The 18,114-nt window shown below is 35.1% G+C and overlaps 1 protein-coding gene across 28 annotated transcripts in view; it reads left to right on the forward strand.

Moving 5' to 3' along the window:
- MPDZ (multiple PDZ domain crumbs cell polarity complex component) overlaps positions 1–18,114 on the forward strand; it is a 225,062-nt gene that overhangs the window by 68,950 nt on the left and 137,998 nt on the right. For all 28 annotated transcript variants that reach the window (XM_020969728.1, XM_078152490.1, XM_078152491.1 and 25 more), the window contains 4 exons: positions 3,895–4,023; positions 9,264–9,473; positions 13,348–13,462; positions 14,190–14,278. In XM_020969728.1, coding sequence (XP_020825387.1) covers positions 3,895–4,023; positions 9,264–9,473; positions 13,348–13,462; positions 14,190–14,278 — 543 coding nt within the window. The remainder of the gene's footprint in view (positions 1–3,894; positions 4,024–9,263; positions 9,474–13,347; positions 13,463–14,189; positions 14,279–18,114) is intronic.

An 18,114-nucleotide genomic window follows, 5' to 3' on the forward strand; every position in this document is an offset into this window, starting at 1 on the left:
TAGATCACTGGAATAGATTAGGTATACAATACATTATGGTAAATGACCATAGTAACCTAGTATATGATAAATGCAAAGAGCCAAGATTTTGGAACAAAAACATGATTTCAAAAAAAACTGCTGGGAAAACTGGAAAACTCTATTGTAGAAACTAGGTATAGACCAACTTCTCACATCTTATGCCAACGTAAGGTCAGAATAGGTATATGATTTACATATAATGGGCGACACCATAAGCAAGTTAGGAGAATATGGAATTGTTTACCTGTCATATCTATAGATAAGGAAAGAATTTAGTACCAAACAAGATATAGAGAATATTGCAAAATGGAAAATAGATAATTGTGATTATATAAAATCATGAAGTTTTTGCACAAACAAAACCAGCGCAACTGAAATTAAAAGGAAAGCAGAAAACTGGAGGAAATTTTTTGCAACAGATATCTCTGATATGGGCCTCATTTCTCAACTATATAGAGAGCTGAGACAAGTTTATAAGAATACAAGTCATTCCCCAATTGACAAATCATAAATGTGTACAAACAGGCAGTTTTCAGACAAAGAAATCAAAGATTGTAGTCATACAAAAATGCTCTAAATCATTATTGATTAGAGAAATGCTAATTAAAACAATTCTGAGGTACCACCTCACATCTATCAGATTGGTTAATATGACCAGAAAGGAAAATGACCACTGTTAGAGAGACTATGGGAAAACTTCTATACCAATGTACTTTTGATAGAGTTGTGACTGATCTAACCATTCTGGAGAGCAATTTTGAACTATGGCCAAAGGGCTATAAAACTCTACATACCCTTTGGTCCACTGCTAAGTCTTTATTCCAAAGAGATCTAAAAAGGCAAAAACGACCTATTCGTATAAAAATATTTATAGCGGCTCTTTTTGTGGTGGCTAAGAATTGGAAATTGAGGGGATGCCCATCAATTGGGAAATGGCTGAATAAACTGTAGTATATGATTGTGATGGAATATTATTGTGATAAGAAATGGCAAGCAGGGTGATTTCAGAAAAAATCTGGAAAGGTTTACATGAACTGATGCAAAGTAAAGTGAGCAGAATCAAGAGAACATTGTGCACAGTAACAGTAATATTATACAATGAAGAACCATGAATGACTTAGCTATTCTTAGCAGTGCAATGATCCAAGACAATACCAAAGGACTCGTGATGAAGCATGCTGTCCAGAGAAAGAACTGATACTGTCTGAACACAGACTGAAGCATACTGTTTTTCTTTCTTTCTTTTCTTTCTTTTTTCTTTTCTTTTCTTTCTTTCTTTCTTTCTTTCTTTCTTTCTTTCTTTCTTTCTTTCTTCCTTCTTTCTTTCTTTCCTCCTTTCTTCCTTCCTTCCTTCCTTCCTTCCTTCCTTCCTTCCTTCCTTCCTTCCTTCCTTCCTTCCTTCCTTCCTTCCTTCCTTCCTTCCTTCCTTCCTTCCTTCCTTCTTTCTTTCTTTCTTTCTTTCTTTCTTTCTTTCTTTCTCTCTTCTTGTACAAAATGACTAATATGGAAATGTTTTATATGATTGCACATGTATAACCTATATCACATTGCTTACTAACTTGGGGACGGCAGAGAGGGGAGGCATAAAGGGTTAGAATTGGAACTCAAAACTTAACAAGAAAAAACAACAAATGTTTAAAAATCATTTTAACATGTAATTGGGGGAAAATAAAATTTTATTAAAATGAAGATAATCATAATAACTGAGCATTTGCATTCATTTCACATGCCAGCAGGGTTATGCTTAAGATTTTGGAAGCTAGGCTTCAGCAGTATATGATCCGAGAAATACCAGAAAAGCAGGCTGATTTTTGAAGAGGCAGAGGAACTAGAGACCAAATTGCCATCATTTGCTGGATTATAAAGAAAGCAAGAGAGTTTCAGAAAAACATCTACTTCTATTTCATTGACTAAACTAAAGCCCTTGAGTATGTGGGTTGCAGCAAAATGTGGCAAGTCCTAAAAGTGATGGTACTACCAGATCATCTTACTTGTCTCCTGAGGAATCTGTGTGTAGATCAAGAAACAACAGGTATAACCAAACCTGTAACAACTGATTTGTTTAAGACTGGAAAAAGAGTACAAGGCTGTAGTACTTAACTTTAACTTATATGCAGAATACATCATGTAAAGTGCCAGGCTGGATAAATCAAAAGCAGAAATTAAGGTTGCTGGGGAAAATATCAGCAATCTCAGATATGCAGATAATACCACTGATGGCAGAAAGTGAAGAAGAATTAAGAATCCTTTTGATGAGGGTAAAAGTGGAGAGTGTAAAAGCTGGTTTGAGGTTAAATGTAAAAAAACTAAGATCCTGGCAACTGGTCCCATCACTTCCTGGCAAATGGCGGGAGAAGAAATGGAAGCAGTATCTGATTTTATATTCTTAGACTCAAAGATCACTGTAAATAGTGACTGCAGCCATGAAATTAAAAAAAAAACCCACACATTTGCTCCTTATAAGGAAAGCTATGGAAATCTGGATAGCATACTAAAAAGTAGAGCCATCACCTTGCTGACAAAGGTCCATATAGTTAAAGCTATGGTTTTTTAGTGCAATATATGGCTGTGGGAGTTGGATTTTAAGTAATGCTGAGCTCCACAGAATCAACACTTTTGAACTGTGGTGCTGGAGAAGACTTTTGAGAATCTCTTGGACAGGAAGGAGATTAAATCAGTCAATACTTACAGAAATTAATTCAGACTCTTCATTGGAAGGTCAAATTCTGAAGCTGAAGCTTAACTATTTTGGCCACATCTCCAGAAGACCAGGACTCATTAAAAAAAGACTCTGATGTGAGGAAAGATTGAAGGCAAAAGGAAAAGGGAATGGCAGAGGATGAGATGGCTAGATAGTGTCATGGAAATAATTAGCATGAACTTGGACAAACTTCAGGAGACAGTGCAGGATTGAAGGGCCTGGCATGCTATGGTTCTTGGGGTCATGAAGAGTTGGACACAACTGAATAACTGAACAACAGCAACAACAACAAATCATAATAACATCATCTACAATAGATTTTAATTATTTTTCCTGGCTCTTTTCAAACTTAGGTAAATTTATACTTGAGATGAGAGTAGGAAGGTAGAAAGGAGAGTTGGATCCAGAAAATCTGGGTTCCAGTCTAGGCTTTGATGCTATCTGTGTCAATCTGGAAAATTTTCTTTACCTCCTCAAGCCCCATTCTGAAAATATAGGGATGACAATGCATGCATTTCTGCTATAATTTGATATATGTACTCTCCAAAAGCACTGCACTATGCAAAATCATGCAATAAAAACCATAGAGTATGTGGGGGAAATGGTTTTAGGGGCACAACTCTCAAAACCTTTATCAGTGACATAAAAAAATAGAAACTTGATAAAAAACGGTTACACGGTTTTATAAACTGTTAAATGGTTAAGAAGAACATAAATACTACAATAAATAGTGGGCCAGTCCAGGGCCTGGAGCTGCTTCCCAAATCTGGGCCTCTTAGCAGGAGAAGAGGCCATGAGGTATGGTGGTAAAGGTAAAAGTGGTAGGAGCCACACTTTTTCTGCTCAAAGCTCCTACTGAACCTGAACATACACATTCAATAGGAAATTTTGCCTTGAAGATCTGAAGTTTGCTTGTGGAAGTAGGCTTGGGAAAGACTGCATCTTGTGAGTTATCGTGAAGTGGTACAATTTTCTGCGTGAGAAGTTGAGCATAAACCATAAAATATTCCCTAATGTATCAATTGAGTTGGAACAAATCTGAGTTTTCAGAACTTGTGTTATAGCAGAATTGACCATACTTGCCCTATCTACCTCAAAGAATCGTTGTGAGGAAAGTCCTTTGTAAGTTGAAAAGCACTATTGTAATATAAGCTTTTATTATTTTTATTCAGGTCCAGTGGGAGCATGTGGAAACCATTGAATTGCTTAATGATGGATCAGGCCTAGGATTTGGTATAGTAGGAGGAAAATCAACTGGAGTAATAGTAAAAACCATTTTACCTGGAGGAGTGGCTGATCAGGTAATCTCATTTAATGGGGACTTATTTTGTTTATGATTACCATAAGTTAGTATCATATATCTTTCATTAGAAATCAAAAGTGAAACCTTTGGACCATATCCTAGTAGAGTAAGCTCCTGGATGGCAGAAGCTATTTTATTTTTGTCTTTTTGTCTCCAGCAACTGGAAAAGTGCTTTTGTTCATAGCAGGCATCTAATAAATACTTGTTTAATGAATGACTTAGGTAATATTAAAGTGACTGAACTGAGGTTTTATTGATCAAATTTTTTTTCTTTAGTCTCAGGGAAGAAAGTCATCTGAGATCTCAGTTTCATCCTAGATTTTTGGCTAGATTATGTGTAAGAACTCCCATGATGAGATCAAGGCTTTGGATTACTTCCCTGTATCTGCCATTTATCTTCGCTATGCTCCATGGCCACAAAAGACAGTATTCCTAAACCCAGCTCTTACAAATGCATTATTATTTGTTACTAGGAGAATTTGAGAAGAGCTCAACCAGCTGCTGTTATTGGGGAAAGAAATCCTTTCATTTCACCTGCAAAACTTATATCCTAATCATGGGTCATTAAACATGGGTTACATATCATCTTTTTGTATGAAGCACAGCATGACATAGCGTGTATTTAATGTGGGTTACATAGTAAAACAATGGCTAATATACGTATTTCTTTTACAGTTTCAAACAATGTGTGATTTCATTGGTGTGTGGGTTCCTTCCAGAAATATAGATTACGGCCCTTGCAAGTCTTTGGAGATAATTTTCATAAGTTGCTGTGACCTCAAAAATTTATCACCTAGTGGTGATCCTCTCCAAATTAAATGGGTTTGTCTTGGATGACATATGTACAGTCCCATACTGGGCCTTTTCAGCTTGATAGTACATCTTCCACAGCTTGTGCTACCATGATCGGTAACCTTTGAAATCTAAGAGTTGCCAAGGCAACCTTCATGGCATGATGAGGGATCACAGTAGAATTTTATTGGAGTGTACATGTAACAGAAGAATAATTGACAAATTCCTTAATCGTTATGATTCTTCACACATTTGTTGTATTGAGGTAAAAAACATTAATACTAATACTGTATTCTGTATTTGGGCACCAGTCTGCCAAAAAGTTTTATTTAATTTACCATTAATTAATATCCAAGCTATTTCTAGCTTGGTTAAAAATAAGATATCCAAACTAGCATCATCCCCTGTGCCCTACAACATGATTCTGCCCCAAGAAAATATCAGATAACATTTATAGAAATCTTGAAATGGGAAAAGATACCTTAAAATACAGTCTCTGGACTATCCTACTAGAAGTGAGGAACCTAGTGACCATCCCATTCCTCCTGGACCACTACCTTTAAGGAAATTGAAGTTAAATAGGGGGCCATGAGAGTGCCCCTGTTTTCATGAAAGGGTACTTCCATAAAGTGGACTTTTGTCTAATCCCTTCAAGGGACTGAGGAGATAACCTTTAACTATATTCACCTAAAGAAAGGCCTTTTTTTCTCAACCTGTCCCCAAGGAGTCTGGAAAACAGTTTGGGGGAAATGTTATTTCTTAATCTTTCTAGAGAAACTGGAAAAAAATATTTTAATATGCTTCCATAGTTTATAAAGTTAATTATTTTTGTGAAGAGTTCATCCTTGATTATAGCCATTTATAAATGGAAACTGTATTTCAGACACATATTTTAATTTCATGTCTTAACTTTCGTACCAATGATCTATGCTCAACATATATTTCCTATGCTCATGATGACAATCAACGCAGAAAGCATTATGTAAAAATTTAGTCTTATCATCAAGGAGTAAATAGAAATGTAATTAATCAGCTTTTGCTCTTTCTTGCTGTTGATATTAGACAGCACTTGGATGTAACATAAGCAGTTTGCTTTCATTGAAAGCTCTTGCTGTGTATCTTTATTTAGCAGAGGACATAACCAAGTCATGCTAGCTCCTCTCTTTTTAAGTTCTTTTGAAGTAAGGACCTAAATATTAACTCTGCAGGCTAATTTAAGAGGGAAATAGTTCCATGGAAGAATCACTGTGTTACCTTTTGGTCTATAGCACTATAATACAAATTAATGCATATTTGAACAATAGATGTCCCTCTCATCTTTGTAGACACCTTCTATCAAAAAGGCATAAAGATTCCAGGTATTTTTCAGAAAGATTGTCTTACATATATTTAGAACTAGACCTATCCATCTATATGTACATATGTATGTCTATATATCTAGCTTTTCTATCTATCAGGCGATCAATCGATCTATCATCTTGCAATAACCTGCTGGTGGATCAGCCTTCCTCAAGTGTCTTCCCCACTCCAATCTGTATTCCATTCAGCCACCAAAGTGATTTTTCCAAAGTGCGGGTCTAATCATGTCATACCATGTCTCCCTACTTAGTAAACGCCATTGGCTCTCCATTGAGTCCTGGAGCAAATAAAAAATCATTTGTTTCTCATTTAAAGACCTTCATTACCTAGACCCCTCCTACTTTTCCAGTCTTCTTGCATCTTACTCTCTGCCATGTACTCTTTGATCCAGTGACACTGGTCTCCTGGCTTTTCTATCTTTCCCCTCCAGGAATTTTCTCCTGCCATGCCTGGAAAAATCTCCCTCCTCAACCTTGCCTGCTGACTTTCTTGTCTTCCTTTAAGTCCCAAGTAAAACCCTATCTTTTACAGAAAGCCTTCCTCAACCCCTCTTAATTCTAGTATCTTCCCTCTGTTAATTATTTCTTCTGTATCTTGTATATAGCTTGATTTGTACATATTTGTTTGACTGTTGTTTCCCCTATTAGATTATAAGCTCCTGGAGGGTAGGGACTATCTTTTTGTTTCTTTTAATATTTCCAGTACTTAGCACAGTACTTGGCACATAGGTGCTTAATAAATATGTATAAATATATGTAGATGTGTGTATATATATGTATGTATATACATACACATTTATTAAGTGTCTATGTATATAGTTAAGGATGAGGGAAGGATTCATATCTGTTATTAAATATATTTTACAATTTGTGTAAATTCAATTCACTTATACTTTCTCAATTTGGTTGTATTATAATAGTATAAGGGGCAGCTAGGTGACATAGTGGATAAAGTGCCAAGCCTAAAGTCAGGAAGACTCATCTTCCTAAGTTTAAATCTGACCTCAGACACTTACTGGCTATGTGACCCTGGGAAAGTCACTTAACCCTGTTTGCCTCAGTTTCCTCATCTATCAGATGATCTGGAGAAGGAAATGGCAAACTACTCCAGAATCTTTGCCACATGGGGTCATGAAGAGTCAGACACTGAACAGCAACAACAACAGCAACAACAATAAAATAAGAAATAGTCGATATCACGATCATCTGATTTTCTGTATGTAATTTAATTCTGTTTATCATCTTTGACTAAATGCTATTTAGCCAAGATAAATCCTATCTACTTTTCCTTCAAAATGTCTTTTAATATTTGTTCCTTTATTCCTTCCTTTCCCTATATCTAACACTGTAGTTCACAGGTTCTTTTCATTTGAAGCATGGCTGGAGTACTGCATTAGCCTTCTAAACTACCTCCTGACACTGTTCCCTGATATGTTCAGCATACTCAACTAGATGAATTTCTTCCATCACTGTCATGGTTTTCTTGTTAGGCAGAGACACTTAATGGAGAGATTTAAACCTATTAAACAAAGACTTACTAATCTCTTGCTATTAACAAAAACATTGTGCTAGGATCCTGAGACTTCTAGAAACAGTCCCTGCCCTCAAAGGAGCTGACATTCTACAGTATACACTGATAAGGAAATGTGCAATTATTTGAGGGGAGAGAGAGAGAGAGAGAGAGAGAGAGAGAGAGAGAGAGAGAGAGAGAGAGAGAGAGAGAGAGAGAGAGAGAGAGAGAGAGAGAGAAAGAGAAAACTCACTACCTACTAGAGAGATCAAGAAGACTTCACAGAGGATGTAGCACCTGAAATGAGTCTTGAAGGAAATTAAGAATTGTAAAAAGTAGAGATGATGAGGGTGGGAAACAATCTGTACTAAGATTTGGAGGCAAAAATGTCGAGTTCAGGGGATAGCAGTTAGGCTAATTGTCCTGGAACCCAGAGTTAATGAAAGGGAGTAACATGAAATTGATCTGGAAAGTTAGGCTGGAGTCCAATTGTGAATGATTTAAATGCCAAGCTGAGCAGTTCATATTTTATCTTTGAAGCAATAGGGAGCAGCTATAGAATTTGTAGCAGGAAAGTAACAAGGCTGGACCAGTGCTTTAAAGGAAGGTGATTGTGGCAATATTATGGAGAACAGATATAGAATGGGTTAACTTTTGAATGAAACACTTATTCCTCCACCATATCCATGGTCTCTCCACAATCTAGGGTTATCTTTACCTTTGCAATTGTATCTGCATCTGTTCTCTTTGTGAATACTTTGTGAAAGTTCTTGCCAGTCTGACCTGCTGTTTTGTCCCTTGAGTACTTCTGTGCGTTTCTATCTTAGGGCTTTTACTCTTTCCTTTTTGTTTCCTTTCTATTAATAGCTGCCATTTAGGTTGTGCTTTACATGCGATTTAATAATAATAACAACAATAGCTAACATTTACATAGAGCCTACTATGCTAAGGGATTTACAAGTATCATAGCAACAGATTCTCACTACAAGGAAGGTAAGGGGCACAGATATTAATTATCATTACTGTTTTATAGCCAAGGACACTGAGGCTCAGAGAGTTTAAGTGATTTACGTATGGTCACATAACAAAGTCAGTGGCAGATATGAGATCTGAATCTATCTTGTGATTCCAAACCTACCATTTTATCCACTACACCAAGCTGACTGTGTTTTTTTTTTCCTTTCTACTACCTTTTTTCTTACTTTTACTTATTAGATACCTTCAGTGCCATGATTTTACTAGCTCACAATGATCTGAACTTCCTTTATGCCTCCACCCATTCAAATGATAATTTTTATGTGCTTGTTTTTATTTTTTTACATAGAAGATACACAATAAATATCTTTTGTTTGATCTGACTAGAAGCTCATTTGCGTATGCCTCATTTATTCTGTAATAAGTGGCTCTCAAATTCGCAAGCAAAGTTATGTCCATCTTTTACTGGCACTTCACAAAGCTAATTTCTTCCTGCATTTGACTTTACAAAAATTATGTGATTTAAAAACAATAATATTTTTAGGTCAGTAGTTCCGTTGTAGGACAATATTTGGGTCATTAATCATTCACTGTCTCCCTCAGCACGGGCGATTATGTAGCGGAGACCATATCCTGAAAATTGGGGAGACAGACTTGGCTGGTATGAGCAGTGAGCAAGTAGCACAAGTGCTCAGGCAGTGTGGGAATCGAGTCAAGCTGGTGATTGCAAGAGGCATCATAGAAGAACCCACGGGAACAACTTCTTCAGGCATCACATTATCCTCTTCAATGTCTTCCATGTCGGAAAAGCAGGTGAGTGTACCCAAACTGATTTGGAAGACAAGTTACAAAGTTATGCTATACAGAACCCGAACTAATGGGCAAATTCTGTCATATTTTAGTTCTAATTAACAAATACATTAAAGAGAAATTTGCTAAAAGCTTGGCAGTCTGTTAAGCAAGGAGACTATTTAGCTACAAAGGAATAATAGCTCACATTTATACAGTAGCTTAAAATTTACAGAGCCCTTCTTCAAATAGCCTGATGAGGGAAATTTAAAAAAAAACTTGCTTTTTTTTTTAGGAGGGAAAAAGTAAATTATAAAAAGAGGTTATTCTGTAATGAATCATTCATTCATGCTCAGATAGAGTGTTGAGATATGGTGCTCTGACGGATATATTTTTAAAGACTAGCCTTTAGTATTAATGTATTAAATCTTCTAATCTTTTCCCTCTTTGTTTGCCTAACCAGAAGGGTCTTTAAAGGTTTTTTGTGAGCTGAGCAACTAGAAAATACCCTTTCGTTAAGTTTTTTTGAAAAAAAATTTGTATTTGATAAAAATGGACAAGTTTTTAACATAAAACATTTAGCATTTTGTTTGGAAAGAACAGATAACCGTCTTGTACCTGGTGCCAAATTGAACACAAAAGGTTTGTGGGAAATGATCCTTCCTTTTATTCTGATTAAACACTCAAGCAAAATGTAGTATTTAGTTTATGATTTACATCTGTAGCTTGCTGCCCATTGCTAGTGATCAAATCTTTATTCATAGGAATCTCATACTTGTCTTTGATTTCTGATACGAAAGAACATTCTGAAAGTTCATGTGAAAATTTCTGCAGTGGAGTCATTATTTCAATTTTTTGGCTATATGCCATTAGGGAGTATTTACTAATTATGAATTTGCCTCCAAAAATATTTGTATTCCCAATACTTAGTTCTTAAAGAATAACAGTAAAAAAATAATAGATAATTATTATAATAATTGTAAATATATATATATATATATATAAATGTTCCCATGTTTTTTTAATTAAAAAAATCAAATTGATATTATTCTAAACAGATTATTAATTCTTGGGGGATGAAGTGGGGGAAGGAGGAGCAATCTTGAACTCCTTAGCAAATGTTTGAAATTTTTTCAGTTAGATAACTGGAATTTTCCATGATTTTATTGTCTGTAGTATAGGTTTGGCTGTTATTTTTTGGGAAAGGAAAGAAAAAAGAAAGAGAACTCTTGTTTGGGAAAGCATTTAAATGGCATTCTTTTGTGATAAACAAAAGATTTTATTCAGCAATACATAAATGAATGCAGTACCAAAACCACTTCATGTAATTGAATGCTTAAAAAACTCTATTCTGTGCATATCCTCATTTCTGGAGCTTGTGCCCCTTTTAAAATCATCTGATAGTCAAATTGCCACCCTCTAAAATAGCACTCGCATAAGTCTTATTAAAAATAGAAAACACATTTGTTTCCATTGAAGCAGATTTCATCCTGTCATTTTCTGGTAATTATCTAAATTCTAAACTTTTGCTAAGTTTGCACAGATAATTATGTGTAAGGGAAAAATGAAATCAAACTTTATGTATAGCATTATATCTTTTAGGTGGAATGTCAATGAGATGTAGTTAGGATTTGAAGAGGTCCAGAATACCCAGCTTTAGACCCCACTTGGCCCAAGATCAGAGACTAGGGTATTGTCATTTTATAGTAAAAATGGCTTGTGTTGGTAATCCAATCCAGTCTACTGATGCCTCATGATTCATTGTGTATTAGTGATTTAAATTATTTCACTAGTCAGCTAATGACCAGCTCATTAATGCCTAACCATTCATTGGTGGCACAATTTCACAGATTGGAGAGTGTTGGCACGTTTTGAAATCTAGATCATATTGGCATTCTAAGAAGGAAGGTTATTTGTGTGTAGTAAAAATATATTCTTATTTAAAGAAGCCTGGTACAAAACTCATAATTTAAAAAAATACAGTATAGGATTTTGTTTTATACTAGATATGTGATTTCTTTGGTATAGGGAGCACCTAGTGAAACTAGAAACTCCCTCTACCTAAGTAGACTAGATCTTACAGGATAGCTATGATCTTAGAAACCAATTGCTTAGGGCATTGAGACTTGACTTGCCAAGGGTCACAAAACCTGTATCTGTCAGAGATGGGACTTGAACCCAAGTATTCTTTTTTTTTAAAGGCAGTTGGGGTTAAGTGACTTGCCCAGGGTCACACAGCTAGTGTCAAGTGTCTGAGTCTGGATTTGAACTCAGGTCCTCCTGACTTCAAGACCGGTGCTTTCTCCACTGTGCCACCTAGCAGCCCCGAACCCAATTATTCTTGACTTAGAGGCTGTCCACTAAATCAGGCTTCTTAACAATAAGATATAATTTTACATCTTACAAAAGGGTTATTCAATTTAAAAAAGAATTTGCCAGTCTTAAGCATTTGTTAAGTGCCTGTTATGTGTCAGGAGCTTAGCACTGGGCATACAAAATGTGGCAAAAGACAGGTGTTCTCAAGGACCTCACAATCTAATGGGGAAGAAAAGTAGAAAGAAAGTGCATGTTTGTATAGGATATATGGGATTTTTACATATGTATGCATATACATACACAGAGGATAAATAGAATATTTAGGGTAAAGAGTAAATAGAGGATAAATAGGAAATAACAGAGGGAAGTGGGAAAGACTTCCTCTAGAAGGTGGAATTTTAGCTGGGTCTTGAAGGAGGCCAGGAAAGCCAGTAGGCAAAGAGAGAGAGCATTCCAGCAATGGGAGACAGCTAGAGAAAATGCCTGGAGCAGAAAGAAAGAGTAGCCTGTTTGCAGAACAGCTAGGAGGCCAATGTTACTGGATAGAAGAGTACATGCTGGGGAGGGAAGGGTAAGAACACTGGAAAGGTATATATGTGTGTGGGGCGGGGGGAGAAAAGTAGAGGGATAGGTTATAAAGGGCTTTGAATGCCAAAAAAGAGAATTTCTTATTTGATCCTGGAGGAGATAAGGAATGACTGATGTTTATCCAGTAGGAAGGTGACATTGTGGGACCTGCACTTTAGGAAAATCACTTTGGGGGCTGCATGGATTAGAATGAGGAGAGACTTAAGGCATGCAGACCCACCAGCTTGCTGTTGGATTCCTTGTGCACTTCAGTGCCCGTATGTACTTTATTGATCTAGGAAAATATAATATTGTTGTTATGGAAAGAGCACTGATCTTATAATCAAGAAACCTGGATTTGAGTTCTGACTTGTATAATTATGGGCATGACTTGACCTCCATGAGCCTCTGTTTCCTCATCTGTCATAAAATGAGGATAGCAATCCTTGTACCATCTACCTCACAGGGTTATTATTGGAGAGTGTATTTGACAAATCTCAAAGCATTACATAAATATGAACTATTATTAGTTATATGAAAGAATGGCTTGGGGTGGTAAATGGAGTGTAGAGGTGCAAAAATTCTTTTAATTTAAATATTAGGCTCTAGCTATTTATGTTTTATTTCCTATTATAATGTAAGTTCCATAAGGGCAAGGATTATTTTTGCATCCCTGAAGCCTGTTGATTGATTGAGAAGATCAAATTGTACTCTTACTTGTAAAGAAGAATCACCTCCAAAAGAGTGATAGAAGTTGATGACAAAGCAGGATTTGGTTTTTAAAATTCTGTTTTCCTGCATATTTTCTGGGGCATCCTTTTAGTAAAGGAATTTTATTTTTTAAACTATGTTAGATTAGCAAAAGAAGCAGGCCACATTACTAAAAATTCTCAATATAGTAAATAGTTTTCCTAGCTTTCTGTGGAGTCTGAATCAGTCATATCATTTCTATGTAAGAATTGCATTTTCTTGAATGGAGCTAAAGTCTCTATTTTTATTTGCTCTTTTAATTTAGGTGGAAATGTCCATGCAGAAAAATGGAGAGATTGAAACATTCCATGTAGAGCTCACCAAAAATATCCAAGGATTAGGAATAACCATTGCTGGTTACATTGGAGATAAAAAATCGGGTAATAAATTAAAATAAAATGTTTTAAAACTGTGCTCCTATAGCTTTGTATGATGTCTTTGTTTTATGAAATATTCTTTCTCAGATAGATATATAAACAGTAAAGCTTCACTTGATATCATTGGACTGTATGCTTATAAAGAACAACTTTAGACCGGGAACCTTAGGTGAAATGGGTATGGAAATACCAATCTTGATAAAGGGACGTTTTAGGGACATTTGATCCCTTAATCCAAGGTTATGTAGCCATTGAGGAGAACATAAGCATAAAGGTCTCAATGCACCCTCTAGAATGAGTAGTCCTTTTATCCATATAAGCAAGATTTCTAGGTCATCATACCATTGAAATAGGAAATGGATCGTAGAGGTGATGGCAGTAAAATTGAAGGTCAAATAAAATCTACTTTAATAATCTCTTTAATAATATGCCTAGTTTTTTCCTTCGTTTTTTGGGGGGATGGGGTGTTGGTCTGTCTATTAGCATTAGTTTAAAACAGTTTTTTGTTTCTTTTTTAATGGCTGGCCACTGGGACTCCATTATGCTGCTTATCTAAAATGGTAGCCAGTAGGATTATATAAAATTGTAGATTTAGATATGGAACTGGGAAATATCTGTTATGTTCTCTGTTGTCTTTAATTTAGATATTTCTAAGGGCATGCTTAGATTGCCATATAGAACAGTAACAAAATAGTAACATTTGTTTGTTTGTTTTTTTAACAATTCTCAGAATCTTCAGGTATATTTGTAAAGAGCATTACAAAAAGCAGTGCTGTTGAACATGATGGAAGGATCCGTGTTGGTGACCAAATTATAGCAGTAAGTTAATTTCCTCCTCTTTAAAATGATAGGGGTAGATTAGATTTCTTTTTTAAAACTTGACATTTTAAATACTATTTTAAAAGCTTTATTTATTGATACTTGGTTTTTATGTGACATTTCCCTTGCAAGGAAGAAAAGTGGATAAGTAAAAAAACTTCAAAGATAATTTCAAAATCTACATGTAGATACAACTCTATGTATAGCAAATGTGTCTGATATGGTATGTAATATTCTGCGCCAGTAGTCCCCCACCTCATCTTTTCTTGGGGAGAATATTGGTCATTACATTTAAATTTATGTTATTATCAATTAAATTTTTTTAAACACCTTTCCATCTCTAACAATATTTAAACCTATTGCATATAAAAATACTTCAGTTATCCTGCTTTATTGATGGATGAGTTCCCTGATTATGTAATCTTTTGGATAATTGAAGTTTAATATTTTAATAAAAATAACTTAACCATATCTTAAAGATTTTGAGACATCTATGTGTTCAGTTTATATTGTGTTATAGACCAGAAATGGGATCAGATCTGTATTGATTTCAAGTTTTACTCTGAAATGAATTTTCTTGAATAAATTCTTGGTGTCTGTTTTATATTTTAATTATCACCTTAATATTATATTTATACATTAGATTTATGTTTTAGAGTGGTTAAACCCAGAAATCACAAGTCTTAGTTAAGTAGGTCCTACACTTTTCAGATATTTAACGTGAAAAATTTTGAACGTCCACACGTAATAAAATTATGTACAATTATCTTGGTTAATTGAATAAATATACAGAATATGGACCCCTTGAATTAACTCTATGACCCTATCAGGAGTCCATGACCAAAGATTGGGAATCATAGCCTTTACATATGATGTAGATGGAAAACTAAATACCTGCAGTTACTCAGTTGGACCACTTGGTGACACTCATGTTTTTTCTCTAGGACTGGTTAGGTGTGTAGTTTTGGACATACCAGGGTATCTTTTCATTGTGGGTATTGATTAAGATTTTTTCGGAAGATATAGGCTCACTTTCTTTTAATTAACCTCTTTGTTGCTAACAAGTAACCTTACAAAAATGATGCTTATCAGAAAACTTTTGGAATACAGATGTGGAGGACAATTTTCAAAAGCAGTCTCCTAAGATCAATAGGGACCTTAATCCAATTTAATGCTTTCTCTCTGCTAAAACAGATGTTCTTTCAAAGACATAAAAATAGGAACAAATTACCAGATTCTGCACATCAGTGAATATTGGATTTGGAGATTTGGCTCTGGTTCTTACTACCTGTATTACCTTAGACAAGTCACTTAACCTGCTAGAAATGAAGATTCTTCATCTGTAAAATGGGAATAATAATCATATATATCCTGCTAACCACATAGTACTTATATAAGAATCAAATGAGAAACTATATAAAAAGTAATTTATAAATAATAAAGTGCTTGGAACACTTCACTTTCCTCCCTTCAAGGTCCATTTACCATACTACTTACTCTAATAGCCTTTTCCTGACGACTCCTGGTTGTTCTTCCGCCCTCCCACTGATAATAACTTTATATTTTCTCAGTATATATTTATGTTTATCTGTATACTGTGAACATGTTTATCTACACAGTAGAATGTGAGCTACTTGAGGGCAGGACCATTTCATTCATTCATTTGATATTCCAGTACCTGATATGTAGTAGATAATAAATGCTTGTTGAATTGAATTAAAAGATACATGTAAATAATAGGAATTATTATTAATATTATTATTATTATTATTATTCCTTTACTAAAGTTCTTTTCCAGTGCTTTACCATGCATGACAGAGAGGTAACTCAGGGCTTTGAAGACTGGGTCAGGAATGTGCAAGCCCTGGTACATGCAACAAACCTGGAAAGACTTCTAGTACAGACCTGGCAATGATATGTCTGTTGTCCAAGGAGTAGTCTAGTTCAGTGCAGAAGGGCTCCTCAGTAGATTATAAGGTACAATATGTTAAATTTTTTGGCCACAAACATTCAAGAAGATTATTCAATAAGCTATTGAGGAATTCTTTGTTGATCGCCAGAGCACCCACACCTAATAAAATCATAGATTTTTGAAATAAGAATTGTTATTGTTATTATCTCTTTATCTTTTTTTTTTTTTTGATAGAGTTAAGACGGAAACGTTTCTGGCACAACGCTATTGTCATTCTTTTACATTTAATTTTCTGTGGGCTACTATGGAAGTGGATAAGGTGGCTGAATTGTAATTGAATTAAAGTATTGGGATGTAAGTTCACCTTCAGCAGACTCATTGAAAGCACTTTGGGACAACTCCGGGTGCAGACAAGATGATGGGGATGTTTCTGCTGTTGCTGCTGATGATAATGATTACTGCTACTAGTACTCCTCCTCAGACTTTTGCTTTTTGCTCTGTTACTATGTACCTTCCCTGTGAAATTCTTCATGACTCCTAGCAGAAACTCTGTAGTAGTGACTGAACCTTGATTCTGCTGATTGGGTGGCCTTCACCCAATTTGTCTATCAATACAAATAGCTTTCCTTAGTGTTTCTGTTCAGCAAAACAAATAAACCTCAATCTGGAAATATGCCTGATTCCCTACTTTCTCTTTTCTCACTTAATTTTCAGTACCTATTATTAAGCTAGTTGGCAAGTGCCAAGATGTTCCTCAGGTCCTGTGTTTCTAACCTTGCTCAAGCTTGGTCTCAACAAACTTATTTACTCTCTTCTTTACCAACTTCTTTTCTTTCTCTGTTCCCCTTTATTTTTTCTACTCCACACTGTACTTAATAGGTAAGCAAGCAAGTGAAGTAGAAATCAATCAATCAGGAAACCTTGATTAAGTGCCTGCTATGTACTAACATTTTTGATACAAAAGTGCAAATGAAAACTCCCCTACCCTCAAGGAGCTTACAGAATAATTTTTAAATAAGCAGAATATACCCTGGGCACACATGGAAATATACAAATATACAAATTAAAATATTTTGAGCTATGGCACTACAATTTACCTATATTTGTCATTTACTTCTTTCTCATTGAGATGGAAGGCTATATAACCTCTTAGAGAGAGTAACATGACTTTTTAACTGAAAAGTTAATTATTGATTCAAAGGCCAAAGCTTCCAAGTTCTTTTGTTTTGTTTTTTATTTATTTTTTGTTTTTTTTGCTTTTTGGTGAGGCAAGTGGAGTTAAGTGACTTGCCCAGGGTCACAGAGATAGTGAATGTTTTTTTTGTTTATTTGTTTTTGTTTTTCTAAGTTGTTTCTTACAGTATTTAGAATCATTACCTTGAAATCTTCATCAAAGCTCTTTGGTTTTTAGCAAAATTCAAAATATTCCATTTTTCATCAGCAGTCACCACTTTAATCTCCTAGTTAGTCATAATCACTGTTATTAAAAAAAAACTTACTTTAGTTCCAATCCAATTTTTGACATTTACATCAATTTGAAGAGGAAACATTAGCACCTTGTGGATAATTTAAAACATGCTATTAAAAGGTACTCAGCTCAGGTTGCATTTTCATGACTATAGGCATAAGAATTTTCTTCTACTTGACTGTTCATTAAATGTCAGAGTTGCTATAATGCCAGCCTCTTCAGACCCACTAGAGTTTTGGGTGCCAGGTAACAAACATTTCACTGTTTTTTATATTTATGGAGTTAAAACAAATAACTTTAAATTCTTTTTGCTATTTTCAGCACTTTTTCTTTTGTAACAGTTAGATGGTTTATTTAATCAATGTTAGATAGAATCAGATAGTCTACTGGAAAAATACATGGACTGGAAGACATATGTGAGTCTCAGCTCCAAAACTGCCTGTATTATTCTGAGCA

Source organism: Phascolarctos cinereus, unplaced genomic scaffold, assembly GCF_003287225.1.
Source record: "Phascolarctos cinereus isolate Bilbo 61053 unplaced genomic scaffold, phaCin_HiC Scaffold_4;HRSCAF=312, whole genome shotgun sequence".
Lineage (NCBI taxonomy): Eukaryota > Metazoa > Chordata > Mammalia > Diprotodontia > Phascolarctidae > Phascolarctos > Phascolarctos cinereus.